This window comes from Oncorhynchus masou, chromosome 14, assembly GCF_036934945.1.
Source record: "Oncorhynchus masou masou isolate Uvic2021 chromosome 14, UVic_Omas_1.1, whole genome shotgun sequence".
Taxonomy (NCBI): domain Eukaryota; kingdom Metazoa; phylum Chordata; class Actinopteri; order Salmoniformes; family Salmonidae; genus Oncorhynchus; species Oncorhynchus masou.
Genome location: NC_088225.1, coordinates 11973387 through 11996072, shown reverse-complemented (window position 1 = coordinate 11996072; position 22686 = coordinate 11973387). Strand labels below are relative to the sequence as shown.

Sequence of the window (22686 nt, the reverse complement as noted above, 5' to 3'; positions counted from 1 at the left end):
GTGGGTGAGGGGAAGGTGGTGGGCAAAATGCCTAGGAGGGGGGAAGTGCTTTGTTTCACACAGCAAGATGGTACAGTAGGCAGGCAGTGTGTGTGGTAACACTTCATTACAGAGTTGCTTTGGCAAGTTTGTTTTTAAAAAAGAATAGTAAGGGGAAAAAATCATATGCAGTATATGCAGTATATATATATATATATATATATCAGACACTATTGGAGAATGGCCAGTACAGCAAATTTCATATGAATTGATGGAATTTGCTTTAGTCTGACAGTAATGTTAGGTTTATGTCACCCTCTCATTTAAATCACAGCTACAACGGAATCCCTTGATGCAGAGAGATTTTAATTAAAAACGGTGAGAGAGAGCGAGTGTGCTGGCAAGAGAGGGAGGCAGATTGAATGAAAGAGAGAAAGTTATAAAGATAGAGAGGCAGGACCAACGTCAGATCAGAGCTGTGATACACATAAGGGACAGAAGAAAATAAGAGAGGGAACAGTGTGAAAAAGAGAATGGTGGCAGAACAGAGGAGAATGACTAAGAATGAGTATTCAGGGGTCAAATGAAACTAGGAACAGTTTAAAGTATATTTAAACTTCCCTTATTCCTTACTTTCCTCTCTATATAACTCATTGCACATTTTGGGGATTTTTTCCCCCATTCTGCTCACAGTACAGGTCAGATGTTTTACCGTGTGTGTGAATGTGTGTGTAACTGCACCTTTTCTCTATTTTCATTCCCCCTTGTCTTCTCCACATCTCCCTTCCTTAGTCACTCTCACTGAGTGATTCTTTAAGGTTTGGCACACACTGGCACACACACTGGCGATGCAGACCACAGCCAAACACACAGACACACACTGGCACACACACTGGCGATGCAGACCACAGCCAAACACACAGACACACACTGGCACACACACTGGCGATGCAGACCACAGCCAAACACACAGACACACACTGGCACACACTGGCGATGCAGACCACAGCCAAACACACAGACACACACTGGCACACACTGGCGATGCAGACCACAGCCAAACACACAGACACACACTGGCACACACTGGCAATGCAGACCACAGGCACACACTGGCGATGCAAACCACAGCCAAACACACAGACACACACTGGCACACACTGGCGATGCAGACCACAGCCAAACACACAGACACACACTGGCACACACTGGCGATGCAGACCACAGCCAAACACACAGGCACACACTGGCGATGCAGACCACAGCCAGACACACACACAGACACACACACAGAGACACACACAGAGACACACACACAGAGACACACACAGAGACACACACAGCCATAAACAAGCACACACAGACACACACAGAGACACACAGAGACTCGCTGGTGATGCAGACCACAGCCAAACACACAGCCATAAACAAGCACACACAGACACACACAGAGACACACACACAGCCATAAACAAGCACACACAGACACACACAGAGACACACTGGCGATGCAGACCACAGCCAAACACACAGCCATAAACAAGCACACACAGACACACACTGGCGATGCAGACCACAGCCAAACACACAGCCATAAACAAGCACACACAGACACACGCATAGACACACACAGACACACACACAGACACACACACAGCCATAAACAAGCACACACAGAGACACACACACAGCCATAAACAAGCACACACAGACACACACAGAGACACACACACAGCCATAAACAAGCACACACAGACACACACTGGCGATGCAGACCACAGCCAAACACACAGCCATAAACAAGCACACACAGAGACACACAGAGACACACTGGCGATGCAGACCACAGCCAAACACACAGCCATAAACAAGCACACACAGACACACACAGAGACACACACAGAGACACACACACAGACACACTGGCAATGCAGACCACAGCCAAACACACAGCCATAAACAAGCACACACAGACACACACAGAGACACACACAGACACCCACACTTTGACTGATGCATACGTATACAATGCAATAATCAATTTATGTACACTATACAATGCTCTTACCTTAGGTAATGAACATGTAGAAACACACTCACACACTACCCCAGCCAGTCATCTTTTACCTCGAACAAATGGACACAAACACGGTATCTACTGTAGATCAGGGCTTAGTAGCTCGTGCCCTAAGAAGCCATGGGGGATTCTATTCCTCGTATCCCCGACTTCATAAGAAACATAAATTCTCCTCCTCAACGAAGCCCAATCAATGGCAGCAACATGAAAGGTGGCTGAACGTCCCGCCCCCCCAGGGGCTGGTCCTCTAGCACGCAGCCGGGCTCCTCAGACTCCTGACTCAGCTCTGGGAGGGCTGGAGGAGCTGGAGCCAACCACCACCAGGAACTAGCCCTCTTCTTAGTAAACCCAGGGTAAACCTTTAATTGGACATCATACATGTAAATGTGAATGAAAGCAGGATAGCAGGGTGTCAAGACTTTGAAACGTTTCTTAATTTATGTCTTATGCATGTTTTTGTATGGCCTTGTTAGATAGTGTCCATTGACCTTTAAGAACTTTTAGAGGGTATATGGTGGCAACTCTTATATAAACCATCATTAGGCTTCAGACATATTTCATTCACCTGTGTAAAGCTTGAAGATCCTTTGAAAATGTTCTACTGGCTTTATGTGTTTGTTTCTCGAGAGCCACTGATCGTATCCATCCACAACTTTATCACAGTCAACACAATGCAATATACCACGTTTTCTTGTCCTGGAGGTTTGAGCCAGAAGTGGCCATCTATCCCACACTCACAGTGTGTGTCCATTGATCTTAAATGACTGGATGGGTAGAAGGATCATTAGGCTAGCGCTATGGTGGTAGCTATGTAAGTCCACCTTCTCTCGACTCCTTGAGTCAGAAAACACACACTCCCTCTCACACACTTAATGAGTGTGCCATCAGGGTCTGGGGGTGGGAAAGTATCAGGGTCTGGGGGTGGGAACTGTCATGATGTTGGCCTGGGGGATAGGTTTATGACAGTCATAAATACCTCTTACCCACTTTTTCCTTTCTCTACCCTACTGAGGTTACATTTGAAAAACCCTTGGTTAACATAGAGATTCTGGGAACATCAGAAGGTGGGGGGAAATGAACTATATTCTGGTAATCCGAACAATTGAACATATCTTCTTCGATATAGGGGGCGCTCTTTTAATTTTTGGATAAAAAAACATTCCCGTTTTAAACAAGATATTTTGTCACGAAAAGATGCTCGACTATGCATATAATTGACAGCTTTGGAAAGAAAACACTCTGACGTTTCCAAAACTGCAAAGATATTGTCTGTGAGTGCCCCAGAACTAATGCTACAGGCGAAACCAAGATGACATTTCATACAGGAAATGCCCCAGATTTTGAATGCGCTGTGTTCCAATGTCTCCTTATATGGCTGTGAATGCACAAGGAATGAGCCTACACTTTCTGTTGTTTCCCCAAGGTGTCTGCAGCATTGTGACGTATTTGTAGGCATATCATTGGAAGATTGACCATAAGAGACTACATTTACCAGATGTCCGCCTCCTGTCCTCCGTCAAAATTATTGCGTAATCTCCAGCTGCATGCACATTTCCATTTGGTTCAGAAGAGAAAGGCAACTGCCACAAATTATTTATCATCGAAAAGATATGTGAAAAACACCTTGAGGATTGATTCTAAACAACGTTTGCCATGTTTCTGTCGATATTATGGAGTTAACTTGGAAAAAAGTTTGGCATTGTAATGACTGAATTTTCTGGGTTTTTTTTTAGCCAAACGTGATGAACAAAACGGAGCGATTTCTCCTACACAAATAATCTTTTTGGAAAAACTGAACATTTGCTATCTAACTGAGAGTCTCCTCATTGAAAACATCCGAAGTTCTTCAAAGGTAAATTATTTTATTTGAATGCTTTTCTTGTTTTTGTGAAAATGTTGCCTGCTGAATGCTAGGCTTAATGCTATGCTAGCTATCAATACTCTTACACAAATGCTTGTGTAGCTATGGTTGAAAAGCATTTTTTGAAAATCTGAGATGACAGTGTTGTTAACAAAAGGCTAAGCATGTGAGCCAATATATTTATTTAATTTCATTTGCGATTTTCAAAAATAGTTAACGTTGCGTTATGCTAATGAGCTTGAGGCTATGATTACGCTCCCGGATACGGGATTGCTCGACGCTAGAGGATATGCGGTGGTACTTAATGAATATGATGTCACTTTACAGAGTAAAGTCTGCACATTAGAGTTATCGGATTCACATGGAATTGTTGTTCAATTTAAATGTTTGAATATGAAATTATTCGTGATGGGATGAAATGCAATTTTAGCTTCTAAAATGTGAGATTTGGGTTTTCATAAGATAGGGCTGCTCAATCAGTGGCCTGCCCCTGTGAAGGGACATGGGCTATAAAACTTTTCAAACATGCCCTCCTCTCCCTTCCTATATAAGCCCTTGATGACATTATAACTTCCTGTTCCGAGGATGTAGGACGACGGTCCTATGTCAGAATGGTTCAGATAATAACTACAGAACGAAGCCAACATCAGCGTGAGCTGTGGTACCGAATGGTATGAACTTTGAACTCTTATTCACTACAGAAGTGATACCTCCTAACCGTTGAGTTAGCAACAGCAGATGCAATGAGGGTTAGGAAGGAACAGACAGAGTATCCCGTCTATCACTCAACAACATTACTACAACGTATCCAATTGACAACCAGAGACATTCTTCAAAGGACACGGTTTGGCAACACGGGCTTCCATCTACCACCAACCTACTGAAGCGCAGCTCAGAGTAAATATGTATTGCATTTTCCTTTTCCAAATGGGCGGTAATTTAGAATGCATCAGATACTGTATTTACGCTAGCACAGCTTCTCCCTGTGTCCCTCAGTCTTCCCGCTCTTTCACTCAAACCCAGCCCTTTTCCTCTGTGTAACAAGCTGTCATATCTGTTCCGCCTGCTAGGGACGTTTTCCTTTATGACGTAATTTGTAATCAAGTTATGATTTAATTATGTGTATGTGTAATTCTGTGTGATTAGTTAGGTATTTAGTAAATAAATAAACCCAATTTTGTATTGCTGATTCAAATTGTTAGCCAGGGTTCGTGCAGATAACCAAGAATTTTCAGGTGATATTGACTGCTATTGATGTAAAATATTCCTAGGTCTTTAAGAGTTCATTCGGAAGATAACAGCTCTATAAATATTATTTCATGGTGCCCGACTCTCTAGTTAATTGAATTTACATGATTAGCTCAATCAGGTAAGATTAATTACAGAGAAATTATTTTATAGAAAAGCATGTCATATCACTTAATCCAGCATAGCCAAAGACACGACAGAACGTATCAGGGTCTGGCGTTGTGAACGTATCAGGGTCTGGCGTTGTGAACGTATCAGGGTCTGACGTTGTGAACGTATCAGGGTCTGGCGTTGTGAACGTATCAGGGTCTGGCGGTGTGAACGTATCAGGGTCTGGCGTTGTGAACGTATCAGGGTCTGGCGTTGTGAACGCATCAGGGTCTGGCGTTGTGAACGCATCAGGGTCTGGCGGTGTGAACGTATCAGGGTCTGGCGTTGTGAACGTATCAGGGTCTGGCGTTGTGAACGTATCAGGGTCTGGCGTTGTGAACGTATCAGGGTCTGGCGTTGTGAACGTATCAGGGTCTGGCGGTGTGAACGCATCAGGGTCTGGCGGTGTGAACGTATCAGGGTCTGGCGTTGTGAACGTATCAGGGTCTGGCGGTGTGAACGTATCAGGGTCTGGCGTTGTGAACGTATCAGGGTCTGGCGTTGTGAACGTATCAGGGTCTGGCGGTGTGAACGTATCAGGGTCTGGCGTTGTGAACGTATCAGGGTCTGACGGTGTGAACGTATCAGGGTCTGGCGTTGTGAACGTATCAGGGTCTGGCGGTGTGAACGTATCAGGGTCTGGCGTTGTGAACGTATCAGGGTCTGGCGTTGTGAACGTATCAGGGTCTGACGGTGTGAACGTATCAGGGTCTGGCGTTGTGAACGTATCAGGGTCTGACGGTGTGAACGTATCAGGGTCTGGCGTTGTGAACGTATCAGGGTCTGACGGTGTGAACGTATCAGGGTCTGGCGTTGTGAACGTATCAGGGTCTGACAGTGTGAACGTATCAGGGTCTGACGGTGTGAACGTATCAGGGTCTGGCGTTGTGAACGTATCAGGGTCTGGCGGTGTGAACGTATCAGGGTCTGGCGTTGGGAACGTATCAGGGTCTGGCGTTGTGAACGTATCAGGGTCTGGCGTTGTGAACGTATCAGGGTCTGGCGGTGTGAACGTATCAGGGTCTGGCGGTGTGAACGTATCAGGGTCTGGCGGTGTGAACGTATCAGGGTCTGACGGTGTGAACGTATCAGGGTCTGACAGTGTGAACGTATCAGGGTCTGGCGGTGTGAACGTATCAGGGTCTGGCGGTGTGAACGTATCAGGGTCTGGCGGTGTGAACGTATCAGGGTCTGACGGTGTGAACGTATCAGGGTCTGACAGTGTGAACGTATCAGGGTCTGACAGTGTGAACATATCAGAGTCTGGCGGTGTGAAGGGTATCAGGGTCTGGCGGTGTGAACGTTATCAGGGTCTGGCGGTGTGAATGTCGCCTAATTGTCTCAGCATTCTAGGTGGTGAATATTTGTGACTGTGGCTTCATTTAGCACCCCACCGTATTCCTATAGGGGCTTTATTTACAGTCTGTTCTCCACCCTCTCCACTCTCATACCTCCCCCACTGCACCTGCTCCAAGCACTCCTCTCAGCCACCAACTTTAATTCACCCCTCCTCCCCCATTCCTCTCTGGTCATGGTTAATTAATTGCCAAGCTGTTCACTGCCGATGCCAACTGTAACATAGACAAACACTGATACGTTGATACCCACATACATTCACGCTCGCCGACTCCCCTGACAGAAAACTCCCTTGGTCCAGTATTGGAAGATGTTACAGGACAATAATGGAGATGTTATACAGTGCCTTCAGAATTCACACCCCTACAAATTCTAACATTAGTAAAATACAAAAATACAAAGACTAATAAAACACTAATATATCTTGACGAGAAACAGTTGAAGACAGAAATGTACATACACCTTAGCCAAATACATTTAAACTCAGTTTTTCACAATTCCTGACATTTAATCCCAGTAAACATCCCTCGTCTTAGGTCAGTTAGGATCAACACTTTATTTTAAGAATGTGAAATGTCAGAATAATAGCAGAGAGAATGATTTATTTCAGCTTTAATGTCTTTCATCACATTCCCAGTGGGTCAGAAGTTTACATACACTCAATTAGTATTTGGTAGCATTGCCATGAAATTGTTTAACTTGGGTCAAACGTTTCAGATAGCCTTCCACAAGCTTACCACAATAAGTTGGGTGAATTTTGACCCATTCCTCCTGACAGAGCTGGTATAACTGAGTCAGGTCTGTAGGCCTCCTTGCCCGCACACGCTCTTTCAGTTCTGCCCACACATTTTCTATAGGATTGAGATCAGGGCTTTGTGATGGCCACTCCAATACCTTGACTTTGTTGTCCTTAAGCTATTTTGCCACAACTGTAGAAGTATGCTTGGGGTCATTGTCCATTTGGAAGACCCATTTGCAACCAAGCTTTAAGTTCCTGACTGATGTCTTGAGATGTTGCTTCAATATATCCACATCATCAGCAGGTCATCCACATTACCCGGCAGTTTAACTTCGTTGAATTTGGGACACTTTGCACTGAGGTGTTTAAGCAGCCACTTGTGTTTGAAATGTTTCGCTTGCATGGCTGAGCGGCGGTTGAGAAAAGATTCTAAATAAGTTGACAATTATTCAGTTTGCTTCCCAGATGTTAAAAAAGTCAGGAGGGGGAAAATCTAAATGAAATACTGAAAATATTGCATTATTCAACCTGGGGTTTGAAACTCAGTTGCGTTGCAGTTAAGCAGCGGTTGTGACTAAATAGAAAATGACAAGAGAAACTGAGTGTTCCCTATAATACAGTGGTTAGACTAAATCTGTGCAAATGAATCTGTGGGAGGGTGACATCCACAGGGCAAAGCGGTGGTGCTGTGCTTTTATAATCCAACCTTGATAAACAATATTCATTAGCTCTCAACCATGTTCGGCTTCAGTAATCAATGAGAGTTACACGTGAAATTGATTGAAAACATGTAATTATTTATACCAGAGGGCTTCAAATCATGATGTTGTGCTGCATTGGCTGTTCTCAGAAATTCAATTATTGTGTTGTGCTGCATTGGCTGTTCTCAGATATTATAGTATCACACACTTTGACGAGCATGTTGAGATTGAACCCACCTGTTTTCAATTATACTCGATGCTGGTTACAGTGTGGCAACTTCTATACAATGTAACCTCCTTGAGTGTGTCATTGTTTCATCAAGACATCGCTCCCTCTCCCTAACATAGGCTCAACCAGTTATTCCTCTCAGTGGTAAATATATGTCTGCAGTGCCCAACGCTCACAGCTCATTGCTGCCACATTTCACAGATCTTGACAGTAACTGGATGGTAATCTCTCAGGGGAGAATTAGGTTCTTATTGGCAGTTGTGCTTGGAAAACTCATGGGGGCAATTTTCCCTAACACAGTCCAATCTATAACTTCTAATATTAAGTACTCGTCACATCAATCCTTCTGACTCCCTAGGGTGGCAGGGGTTGCTGGCTGGCGGGGTTACTGCAGCAACGTGTCCATTAACTATGACATTTCACTACCAGTGGGGAGAGAGGCTGGACTATGGCAGTGACAGCCTCTCAGAAAAAAAGCTGCACTTCATGATGGACAAGGGTCACTCACTTGGTATATTTGTATTGTACATTTCATGACTGTGACATCACAAACGGGCTTTTAGGAATGTAAGTGTTTTGCTTGGTTGATATGGCAACCTTATAATGTATCAGGACACAGAGTAATGTGCAAAATACTGTACTGAGCCTACTTCTTTGATAGGATGAATTAAACCACAGTCCATCTCAAAGATTACATTTTTACCCAGAGACCACTGCCTCTGTAGTTAAGCAAAGGTAAAAATGTTGAATAACATTACTTTCACATTCGTAAGATTCATGACCGTAGAAAACGCTAAGGTAATCTCAAACAGCAAATATAGCACCTGTCTTGGCATTTTCAAACAGAGCGTTCCCTTTAAAGCTGTGGTTAGTCTGTGAACATTCATATTAATGCATCATGCAGGTTCCACACAGGTCGTGAAGCTTAACGTTTTTGTTACTTCAAAAACATGTGGGACATTTGAATGAAACAAACTCCCTGTGGCTCAAGTTAAGTGCAGCAAAAGGCCTGGATTTGTATGTCCAGGACCACAACATCGTTGCTGTGTTGATTCAGTTGAAGTCGGAAGTTTACATACACTTAGGTTGGAGTCATTAAAACTCATTTTTCAACCACTCCACACATTTCTTGTTAACAAACTATAGTTTTGGCAAGTCGGTTAGGACATCTACTTTGTGCATGAGACAAGTCATTTTTCCAACAATTGTTTACAGACATAATTTCACATGTAATGCACTGTATCACAATTCAAGTGGGTAGGAAGTTTATATCCACGAAGTTGACTGTGCCTTTAAACAGCTTGGAAAATTCCAGAAAATTATGTCATGGCTTTAGAAGCTTCTCATAGGTAAATTGATATAATTTGAGTCAATTGGAGGTGTACCTGTGGATGTATTTCAAGGCCTACCTTCAAACTCAGTGCCTCTTTGCTTGACATCATGGGAAAATAAAAATGAATCAGCCAAGACCTCAGAAAAAAAATTGTAGACCTCCACAAGTCTGGTTCATCCTTTGGAGCCATTTCCAAACGCCTAAAGGTACCACGTTCATCTGTACAAACAATAGTATGCAAGTATAAACACCATGGGAACACGCAGCGTTCATACCGCTCAGGAAGGAGACATGTTCTGTCTTCTAGAGATGAACGTACTTTGGTGCGAATAGTGCAAATCAATCCCAGAATAACAGTAAAGGACCTTGTGAAGATGCTGGAGGAAACCGGTACAAAAGTATCTATATCCACAGTAAAACGAGTCCTATATCGACATGACCTGAAAGGACACTCAGCAAGGAAGAAGCCACTGCTCCAAAACCGCCATAGAAAAACAGACTAAGGTTTGCAACTGCACATGGGGACAAAGATTGTACATTTTGGAGAAATGTCCTCTGGTCTGATGAAACAAAAATAGAACTGTTTGGTCATAATGACTATCGTTATGTTTGGAGGAAAATGAGGGAGGATTGCTGCAGGAGGGTCTGGAGCAATTCACAAAATAGATGGCAACACGAGGAAGGAAAATGATGTGGATATATTGAAGAAACATCTCAGGACATCAGTCAGGAAGTCAAAGCTTGGTCGTAAATGGGTCTCCCAAATGGACAAGGACCCCAAGCATACTTCCAAAGTTGTGGCAAAATGGCTTAAGGACAACAAAGTCAAGGTATTGGATTGGCCATCACAAAGCCCTGACCTCAATCCTATAGATATTTGTGGGCAGAACTGACAAAGCGTGTGCGAGCAAGGAGGCCTACAGACCTGACTCAGTTACACCAGCTCTGTAAGGAGGAACTTATTGCCCAACATATTGCGGGAAGCTTGTGGAAGGCTACCCGATACATTTGACCCAAGTTAAACAATTTAAGGCAATGCTACCAAATACTAATTGAGTGTATGTAATCTTCTGACCCACTGGGAATGTGATGAAAGAAATAAAAGCTGAAAGAAATAATTATCTTTACTATTATTCTGACATTTCACATTCTTAATAATCAAGTGGTGATCCTAACTGACCTAAAACAAGGAATTTTTACTAGGATTAAATGGCAGGAATTGTGAAAAACTGAGTTTAAATGTATTTGGCTAAGGTGTATGTAAACTTCCGACTTCAACTGTACAACTGTTCAAAGCTATCGGTGTACATGTAGGTTTTTCCATACATACATACATACATACAAATATACAGTGCCTTGCGAAAGTAATCGGCCCCCTTGAACTTTGCGACCTTTTGCCACATTTCAGGCTTCAAACATAAAGATATAAAACTGATTTTTTTGTGAAGAATCAACAACAAGTGGGACACAATCATGAAGTGGAACGACATTTATTGGATATTTCAAACTTTTTTAACAAATCAAAAACTGAAAAATTGGGCGTGCAAAATTATTCAGCCCCTTTACTTTCAGTGCAGCAAACTCTCTCCAGAAGTTCAGTGAGGATCTCTGAATGATCCAATGTTGACCTAAATGACTAATGATGATAAATACAATCCACCTGTGTGTAATCAAGTCTCCGTATAATTGCACCTGCACTGTGATAGTCTCAGAGGTCCGTTAAAAGCGCAGAGAGCATCATGAAGAACAAGGAACACACCAGGCAGGTCTGAGATACTGTTCTGAAGAAGTTTAAAGCCGGATTTGGATACAAAAAGATTTCCCAAGCTTTAAACATCCCAAGGAGCACTGTGCAAGCGATAATATTGAAATGGAAGGAGTATCAGACCACTGCAAATCTACCAAGACCTGGCCGTCCCTCTAAACTTTCAGCTCATACAAGGAGAAGACTGATCAGAGATGCAGCCAAGAGGCCCATGATCACTCTGGATGAACTGCAGAGATCTACAGCTGAGGTGGGAGACTCTGTCCATAGGACAACAATCAGTCATATATTGCACAAATCTGGCCTTTATGGAAGAGTGGCAAGAAGAAAGCCAATTCTTCAAGATATCCATAAAAAGTGTCGTTTAAAGTTTGCCACAAGCCACCTGGGAGACACACCAAACATGTGGAAGAAGGTGCTCTGGTCAGATGAAACCAAAATTGAACTTTTTGGCAACAATGCAAAACGTTATGTTTGGCGTAAAAGCAACACAGCTCATCACCGTGAACACACCATACCCACTGTCAAACATGGTGGTGGCAGCATCATGGTTTGGGCCTGCTTTTCTTCAGCAGGGACAGGGAAATGGTTAAAATTGATGGGAAGATGGATGGAGCCAAATACAGGACCATTCTAGAAGAAAACCTGATGGAGTCTGTAAAAGACCTGAGACTGGGACGGAGATTTGTCTTCCAACAAGACAATGATCCAAAACATAAAGCAAAATCTACAATGGAATGGTTCAAAAATAAACATATCCAGGTGTTAGAATGGCCAAGTCAAAGTCCAGACCTGAATCCAATCGAGAATCTGTGGAAAGAACTGAAAACTGCTGTTCACAAATGCTCTCCATCCAACCTCACTGAGCTCGAGCTGTTTTGCAAGGAGGAATGGGAAAAAATTTCAGTCTCTCGATGTGCAAAACTGATAGACATACCCCAAGCGACTTACAGCTGTAATCGCAGCAAAAGGTGGCGCTACAAAGTATTAACTTAAGGGGGCTGAATAATTTTGCACGCCCAATTTTTCAGTTTTTGATTTGTTAAAAAAGTTTGAAATATCCAATAAATGTCGTTCCACTTCATGATTGCGTCCCACTTGTTGTTGATTCTTCACAAAAAAATACAGTTTTATATCTTTATGTTTGAAGCCTGAAATGTGGCAAAAGGTTGCAAAGTTCAAGGGGGCCGAAGATTTTCGCAAGGCACTGTACATACATACATGCATACATGCATACATGCATACATGCATACATGCATACAGCAACTGGAGCATCAACATACATCTTTGAAGTCTCGACACGGCAGTATCCAAAGAGGTACCTGAAGGTAACAGGTGTCACCAAATCAAATGTTGGAATACAATGCTCAGCTAATGATTGAGTCTCGAGGCAGTTTTCCAGGTGACTTATGTTCCTCTGTAGAGACAAGGATGAGTGAAGGTGTATTGATTCCTGTTGACAATTCAGTCAGTTCTATGCTCAGCCTGATATGTGTCAGGTCAATCTAAAAAGGTGATTCTGGTAGATCCAATTAATATTCATTGATAGCATTACCTCTGCAATAAAACCTATTAAAGCCAATAGTTTCCATATAATTCTACAATACCCACTACATTCTTCAATATTTGGATATTAGCCAGATTGATGTGGAATATATTCCACAGATCCTAACCCAGAAAGACTACACAGAAATAATTTGTTATTATATGTCCCCAAATACTCACAAATAGGCCTACAATATTGGAATAGTATTGTTGATGATCCAATACACACGACACCATACTCTCACAAGCCATCAAACACAAGCAACACACAACCAATAGTTATTTTATACCCTACTCTACTATATCTAGGTCTTATATCTAAGTCGGAAGTTTACATACACCTGAGCCAAATACATTTAAACTTCGTTTTTTCACAATTCCTGACATTTAATCCTAGTAAATAATCCCTGTTTTAGGTCAGTTAGGATCACCACTTTATTTTAAGAATGTGAAATGTCAGAATAATAGTAAAGATAATTATTTATTTCAGCTTTTATGTCTTTCATCACATTTCCAGTGGATCAGAAGTTTACATACACTCAATTAGTATTTGGTAGCATTGCCTTAAATTGTTTAACTTGGGTCAAAGGTTTCAGATAGCCTTCCACAAGCTTCCCACAATAGGTTGGGTGAATTTTGGCCCATTCCTCCTGACAGAGCTGGTGTAACTGAGTTAGGTCTGTAGGCCTCCTTGCTCGCACATGGTTTTCAGTTCTGCCCACACATTTTCTATAGGATTGAGGTCAGGGCTTTGTGATGTCCACTCCAATACCTTGACTTTGTTGTCCTTAAGCCATTTTGCCACAACTTTGGAAGTATGCTTGGGGTCCTTGTCCATTTGGAAGACCCATTTGCGACCAAGCTTTGACTTCCTGACTGATGTCCTGAGATGTTGCTTCAATATATCCACATCATTTTCCTTCCTCATGTAGCAATCTATTTTGTGAAGTGCACCAGTCCCTCCTGCAGCAAAGCACCCCCACAACATGATGCTGCCACCCCCATGCTTCAAGGTTGGGATGGTATTCTTCGGCTTGCAAGCCTCCCCCTTTTTCTCCAAACATAACGATGGTCATTATGGCCAAACAGTTCTATTTTTGTTTCATCAGACCAGAGGGCATTTCTCCAAAATTTACAATCTTTGTCCCCATGTGCAGATGCAACCCGGAGTCTGGCTTTTTTATGGTGGTTTTGGAGCAGTGGCTTCTTCCTTGCTGAGCGGCCTTTCAGGTTATGTCGATATAGGACTCTTTTTTACTGTGGATATAGATACTTTTGTACCTGTTTCCTCCAGAATCCTCACAAGGTCCTTTGCTGTTGTACTGGGATTGATTCGCACTTTGCGCACCAAAATACATTAATCTCTAGGAGACAGAACGCGTCTCCTTCCTGAGCGGTGTAACGGCTGCGTGTTACCATGGTGTTTATACTTGCGTACTATTGTTTGTACAGATGAACGTGGTACCTTCAGGCATTTGGAAATTGCTCCCTAGGATGAACAAGACTTGTGGAGGTCTACAATTTTTTTTCTGAGGTCTTGGCTAATTTCTTTTCATTTTCCCATGATGTCAAACAAAGAGGAAATGAGTGTGAAGGTAGGCCTTGAAATACATCCACAGGCACACCTCCAATTGACTCAAATGATGTCAATTAGCCTATCAGAAGCTTCTAAAACCATGACAAAATTTTATGGAATTTTCCAACCTGTTTAAATGCACAGTCAACTTAGTGTATGTAAACTTCTGATGCACTAGAATTGTGATACAGTGAATTATAAGTGGAATAATCTGTCTGTAAACAATTGTTTGAAAAATTACTTGTCTCATGCACAAAGTATATGTCCTAACCAACTTGCCAAAACAATAGTTTGTTCACAAGAAATTTGTGGAGTGGTTGAAAAATACGTTTTATTGACGCCAACGTAAGTGTATGTAAACTTCCGACTTCAACTGTACATCTACAGAAATTTGAAGAATAGTCTTAGTCTCTTCACTATCCTTCCCTCCTCCTTTCTGCTAACTAACTCTCAGGATCAAAATGTTGCCTCTTTGTATGGATAAGTTGAAAGAAAAGTCCTCTCCCTCTCTCTCTCTCTCTCTCTCTCTCTATTCAGCAAAGAGGGTAAAGCGGTATAAAACACAGGAGCAGGTGTCAAGATATTGAGAAGATATATAACTCCATGTGTACTAAGTCTTACTCATCCTTTAATCTTTTAATTAGGTTTTATGGTGAGGGGTAGGGCAGAGTGTGCTTATTTTAGAATGTTTCAGACTATTTTCAAGATCAAAGGCTATAGCTGTATTGTATATGCCACTGCATGTCTACCTCTGACATGTGTTGGGATCCATGCTTGTATGTGCTGCTTGAGAGTCTATTTTTAAAAACTGCTTTGATGACTTGGTAAAAGAAAACACAATTTTTTAAAAAGGTTTCCTTTCTACTAATTCAAATAGCAATCTATTCTCTTGCTCTCCATCTGCTTCGAGACCGTTCTCTCCATCAGTCAAAAGAAAAGTGACTAACGCAAGAGCCAAGCCGCAGAGCATTGAAACATAACTGTGCATGGCAATGACAAAGGCTACAGTAATACAATAAAGAGAATGAATCCCATTTGTAATCGGTATACATGAGCTATAGATACGACCTAAAACAGATCTATGAACTAGAGTTCTGATAGACCAATATCCTTATTCAAACCATTATTCTAAAATGTCCTATTTAGCTTCTAAGCTTCATAAAAGATTAGAGAGAAAATAAATGATTGAATTTAGGCCTAATGGCCTCATGTAGAAAAATATTGCTATTAAAAAGGCTTAAACAGACTCGATGTAAAAGTCGTTGAAACGGAGTAGTTAAATGGATAATATTATTCAATAATATTGCTGATTTGGTTATGTTCTATATCAATGCTAGGTCTAATAATGTAACATCAGCAGTTAGTAACACAGTATAGAGTGTTCCATGAACAGTAAAGAAGGCCGTTGTTAAGGGTGGTGCTTTTCAGTCATAGTAGTAATAGCATTTGTAGTGTGCTCACATCTAGAGCCCATAAGAGAATAATTTAGTTTCTCAGTCTCACACTCCGTACAGTGGCTCAGTCTCTTGAAAGTCACGCCCGATTAACAGTGCACGGAGAAAAAGACGATAGGAGGGTGGAAAAGGGGGAGAGCGTACGTTCAAAGTCAAAATGATAGTGAGAGTCGGAGGATGCATATGAGAGAGGGAACGAGTATTTAGAGAGAGATGAGCTGAACGCATTGCAAAGAGGAAAATGTGAAAAATATGATAATGTCTTTGGTTGATAATAGCTGTTTATGGGCCATTATTTACTGTTTCTGTATTCATATACGTAGCGAGCCCAATCTCAGTCGGACTTCAGGGAATAACAAATGTCTTCTTCATCTTATCATACATAACAAAACACAGACACACATAGGCCTACATACAAAATCTGCACACAATCTACACACAAACAAGCACTCACAGATGGGCACACCCTTTTGCGTCAATCTCATTCAACAAATCCTTTAATTGCTTGATCAATATCCGTAGAGCCATGCAAATTAAGCCTGTAGTCAATAGCAGCTAGGTCAGGTTGAATAACCAAGTAAAGCTTACACACTGAAGCAGTCCATTGATCAAAAAATTCACCACGCTACAATCCTGTGCCCCTTTCCACCACAAGGCCTGCAGCTCTCACCCTGCACCACCTCCACATTGATATGTTTATGCTGGAGATTGCAGTTTTATGGGACAACAAAAATGTGTAAACTTGGAGATGTTGTAGAATTTGAGATGATGTTGTTGACTCATTTTCACAGACGAGCAGAAGAATATCAACACGAGACAAACTCTCATGCATGCAGTATCCCCAATGTGTAAACTACAGTGTGTGACTAACACACACACACACACACACACACACACACACACACACACACACAGGGATGAGTGGGTAGTTGTGTTAAGACAATAATAGTCTTAAAAAAAGGTCCATCAGTGCGTCCTACCTTGTGTATTGGCATCCAAAATGTCATCCCTGCTTCTCAGAAGTAGCATGATGGTGTGGCCTGGGACTCCTCTGTCCCTCTCATAGCCTCAGACTGAGGGAGGGTGAACTGAGATGCACACACGTGGAAAAAGACAAGAAAGAGATGATTCACTACAGCCTAATCAAAAACTTCAAAACGGCTCTGTCATTGAACGATAACACAGGAGCCTGTTACATCTACAAACCAAGTAGCATTGAAGTATGTATTACATTATGACAGTTCATTTACATTTTGATGGCTATAATGATACTGTGCATGCAGGCCTGAATATCCAAAGAGCGTGTGTAAATGGAAGGCTTTATAGAAAAAGACTCAACACATCAATAAGGTATGAGACACATGAGGTAATATGAGCCATATTTTTGGTCTTGGATTTGATTTCATACTACATTGATCTCTTGATAGAATTGCGTACATAGGCCTCTGAGATAGGCCATCCTTGAGAACCCAAGAGCTAGCCTAAGGGGGCTTACAGCTTCCCACTCTTGGGTTCTCAACTGAAGGTACAGACCACAGCAGGGTCCATGTTAATAACTACAATCCCGATGCTCTGTTTTAACGTTCGTAAACGTTAATAATCCTCACTTGCGATACATTTTTGGAAACATAAGGCCCTCTATTCTCAAATGAAAAATACCTTCACAAATGCAAAATGTACACTTACTGTACACTGTTTAAAGTGGTTTTAACACAGCTGCAGTCAACAGTCATTTTCAGTTACAACACTATTCTGACATCCTTTTTCCGTTACACACAGGTGTTCGGAGACACTTTGATAGCTAATTAAAACAGGTGGTCGCCTCTGTCTTCCGTAAACAAGGGCTGTAACATGGAAATATGGCTGCCCTAACCCTATATATTTAAATGTTTTATTCATTTAGCAAACGCTCCTATATACAGAGATTTGCAGAAGCCATTAAGGTTAAGTGCCTTGCTCAAAGGGCACATTGACAGATTTCTCACCTAGTCGGCTCAGGGATTTGAACCAGCAACCTTTCGGTTACTGGCCCAACGCTCTAAACCACAAGGCTACCTGCCGCCCCTGTAAAGGTGTGTAGTAACTATTTGTTGATGTATTATTATTCTTTCTCACTGATGTGAAAGTTAAGTTCCACATTTTTCCAAAACCGTATGGCAAGAGAGGCATAGTGACGTTCAGACAAAGCTTCAGGACAGCGTCAGAGCCTTTGTCTTGGGCGTCAGGCAGGTTTATGGACAGACGGTATACGGTGCCTTCAGATAGTATTCACAACACCTGACTTTTTTCACATTTTATTGTGTTACAAAGTGGGATTAAAATGGATTTAATTGTAATTGTTTATCAATGATCTACACAAAATACTGTAGTTATAGTGGAGAAAAAGTTCCAACATTTCTAAAAAGAAAAATGTATGAAACATAAAATATGTAATTACAGATGTGAGTCTGAGTAAATCTGCCTGTCCCTATTCGTTGTGCTTAGGGTCATTGTCCTTCGCCCCAGTCTGAGGTCCTGAGTGCTCTGGAGCAGGTTTTCATCAAGGACCTCTCTGTACTTTGCTCCGGTAATCTATCCCTTGATCCTGACTAGTGTCTCAGTCCCTGCCGCTGTAAAACATCCCCACAGCATGATGCTGCCACCATACTTTAATCGCAGGGATGGTGCCAGGTTTCCTCCAGACGTGATGCTAGGCATTCAGGCCAAAGAGTTCAATCTTGGTTTCATTAGACCAGAGAATCTCATTTCTCATGGTCTGAGAGTCCTTTAAGTGCCTTTTGGCAAGCACCAAGCGGGCTGCCATGTGCCTTTAACTGAGGAGTGGCTTCTGTCTGGCCACTCTACCATAAAGGCCTGATTGGTGGAGTGCTGCAGAGATGATTGTCATTTTCAATGGCTGTTAGAAGTTGCTGGATATTGGAGGGAATTGGAACATGCTGTCGTACACATTGATCCAGAGCATCCCACACATGCTCAATGGATGGAATGTCTGGTATGCAGGCCATTGACGAACTGTGCCATTTTCAGCTTCCGGGAATTGTGTACAGATTCTTGCCACCATGGGGCACTCTGTTCACAACGCTGATATCAGCAAACCGCTCACCCACACAACGCCATTGCCCGGTTCAGGTGAAACCGGGATTCATCCATCCATCCAGTGTGCCAGTGACCATTGACGGAGAGCATTTGCCCCTGAACTCAGTTATGACCGCGAACTGCAGTCAGGTCAAGACTATGGTGAGGATGACAAGCACGCAGATGAGCTTCCCTGAGGTGGTTTCTGACAGTTTGTGCAGAAATTCTTCGGTTGTGCAAACCCACAGTTTCATCAGCTGTCTGGATGACTGGTCTCAGACAATCCCGCAGGTGAAGAGGCCGGATGTGGAGGTCCTGGGCTGGTGTGGTTAAACGTGGTCTGCGAATGTGAGGCCGTTTGCACGTACTGCCAAATTCTCCAAAACGACGTTGGAGGCGGCTTATGGTATGAACATTCAATTCCCTAGCAACAGCTCTGGTGGACATTTCTGAAGTCAGCGTAGCAATTGCAAGCTCCCTCAAAACGTGAGACATCTTTGGCATTGTGTTGTGTGTCAAAACTGCACACTTTAATGTGGCCTTTAATTGTCCGCAGCACAAGGCACACACAGAATCTCTAGTGACACAGCTAGCACTGCGATGCAGTGCTTTAGACCACTGCGTCACTCGGGAGGCCCGACTGAGGGACCTTAGAGATAATTGTATGTGTAGGGTACAGAGATGAGATACTCATTCAAAAAGAATACTATTATTGAACGCAGAGTGAGTCCATGAAACCTATTATATTGTCAAGCACATTTTCACTCCTGAACTTATTTAGGCTTGCTATAACAAAGGGTACTTATTGACGCAAGACATTTCAGCTTTTCATTTGAAATTAATTTGTAAACAATACGAAAAACATAATTCCACTTTGACATTATGAGGTATTGTATGCAGGCCAGTGACAAAATAATCTCAATTTAAACCATTTTAAATTCAGGCGTGTAACAACAAAATGTGTGAAAAGTCAAGGGGTGTGTACTTTCTGAAGGCACTGTACATTTAACATAACCGTTTATGAATGGGCTAGAGATAGGCCTACAGTATTTTTACCATTATGAAAAATAAATCTATTAAATGGATGGGGTGGAGTCAATGGCTTACTAGGCTACTGCTACAAATGTTCATGTCATGTGTCAAAACAAGGTTATTTTAAGCATCCAGGCCTTAGTGGTAACGTTACAAAATAATACTGAGTAGGCTACCCCCCCCCCCCCCCCAAACAATATATAAAATATTATACATAACAGCCTTGTTCTAAAATACATGAAATAAAAACATGTCATCAATCTACACACAATACCCCATAATGACAAAGTGAAAACTGTTTATTTTTTAGATTTCCTTTATTTTTATAAATACCTTATTTGCGTAAGTATTCAGAACCTTTGCTCAAATTGAGCTCAGGTGCATCCTGTTTCCATTGATCATCCTTCATATGTTTCTACAACTTGATTGGTGTCACACCCTGACCTTAGTATTCTTTGTTTTCCTTGTTATTTTAGTTAGGTCAGGGTGTGACATGGGTGATGTATGTGTTTTTTGTCTTGTCTAGGGGTTTTGTATGTTTATGGGGCTGTTTCCTTTCTAGGTAAATTGTATGTCTATGATTGCCTAGATTGGTTCTCAATTAGAGGCAGCTGTCTATTGTTGTCTCTGATTGGGAACCATATTTAGGCAGCCATATTCTGTGGGTACTTTGTGGGTGATTGTCTATGTCTATGTTAGTTGCTTGTGTCAGCACAGTTCTTATTATAGCTTCACGGTCGTTATTTGTTTTGTATTCAGGGTTCAGAGCTTTTTCTTTAAAACATCATAATGAACACATACCACGCTGCATTTTGGTCCGCTTCTTACGACGATCGTGACAATTGGAGACCACCTGTGGTAAATTCAATTGATTGGACATGATTTGGAAAGGCACACACCTCCCACTGTTGACAAAGCATGTCAGAGCAAAAACCAAGCCTTGAGGTCGAAGGAATTGTCTGTAGAGCTCTGAGACAGGATTGTGTCGAGGCACAGATCTGAGGAAGGGTACCAAAACATGTCTGCAGAATTGAAGGTACCCAAGAACACAGTGGCCTCCATCATTCTTAAAATGGAAGAAGTTTTGAACCACCAAGACTCTTCCAAAAACTGAGCCATCGGGGGAGAAAGGCCTTGGTCAAAGAGGTGACCAAGAACCTGATGGTCACTCTAACAGAACTCCAGAGTTCCTCTGTGGAGATGGGAGAAACTTCCAGAAGGACAACCATCTTTTCAGACGGAAGCCGGAAGCCACTCCTCAGGAAAAGGCACATGGCAGCCCGCATGGTGTTTGCCAAAAGGCACCTAAAGACTCTCAGACCATGAGAAACCAGATTCTCTGATCTGATGAAACAAAGATGGAACTATTTGGCCTGAATGCCAAGCGTCACGTCTGGAGGAAATCTGGCACCATTTCTACGGTGAAGCATGGTGGTGGCAGCATCATACTGCGGGGATGTTTTTATGCGGCAGGGACTGGGAGACTAGTCAGGATCGAGGGAAAGATTAACGGAGCAAAGTACAGACAGATCCTTGATGAAAACCTGCTCCAGAGCTCTGACAACCTCAGACTGGAGCAAAGGTTCACCTTCCAACAGGACAACAACCCTAAGCACACAGCCAAGACAACGCAGGAGTGGCTTCGGGACAAGTCTCTGAATGTTCTTGAGTGGCGCAGCCAGAGCCAAGACTTGAACCCGATCAATAATCTCTGTAGAGACCTAAAAATAGCTGTGCAGCAAGGATCTGCAGAGAAGAATGGGAGAAACTCCCCAAATACATGTGCCAAGCTTGTAGCGTCATACCCAAGAAGTCTCGAGGGTGTAATCACTGCTTTTTCAACAAAGTACTGAGTAAATAAATTTTTGAATAAGGCTGTATCGTAACAAAATGTGGAAAAAGTCAAGGGGTCTGAATACTTTCCGAAGGCACAGTATGTGGTATAAAATATTACAGAGTATTACCCTGGTTGCAATGGTTAGACAAGAACCTTTCCAAATGTACCATGCCCTTCTGAAGTTTTGAATGTACTGCTCTCCTGTTCTTTTTATGTGTAATTGGCTCGGATTTCAAGTTTAGTTTACCTCCCTCCTGTCCGGCCTACACTATAGCTTTTTCAGTGTTAAATTGAGAATATTAAATCGACACATATTGGCCTCGACACCTCATGAGATGGGGCGTTTATTAACGAATTTGGCAGGGCATGAATGGTGTGGAGATTCAAAATGAACCTTCCCTTGATTTATCTCCTCGCTAAATCCTAATCCTTTCTATCAGTTGATTGAGAATGTGGTTGGATTTTCGCGCCTCAAAACAGTTTCAGGGAAAACGGCACGAGCGCTAAATCCTCGTTGGGTCACAGTGTAAAGCGATGTTCAATGTAATTGCTCTCCAAAGCTCGACTTTTCTTTTTTGACCCCTTTTCTGCAATGCCGTATTTGTTGCTATAGAGTTTCCATCTGACTGCAGCGGATCTGTTATTGATGAACAAGGAATAGGGAGGATGGGATAGGTTAGGAACACATTGTAAATGGATGTGCAACCACACACAAGGTGAATTTGGCAA

General features: G+C 42.3%; 1 protein-coding gene across 1 annotated transcript in view; it reads right to left on the bottom strand.

The window, feature by feature from the left end:
* The window catches only part of LOC135554245 (glutamate receptor ionotropic, NMDA 2B-like), a 132954-nt gene extending 115875 nt beyond the window's left edge, over positions 1-17079 (bottom strand). Inside the window, exon 1 of the mRNA XM_064986411.1 lies at positions 16994-17079. Within this exon, the coding sequence (XP_064842483.1) occupies positions 16994-17020 (27 nt within the window). The 5' untranslated portion in view covers positions 17021-17079. The remainder of the gene's footprint in view (positions 1-16993) is intronic.
* Positions 17080-22686: the final 5607 nt, after the last annotated feature.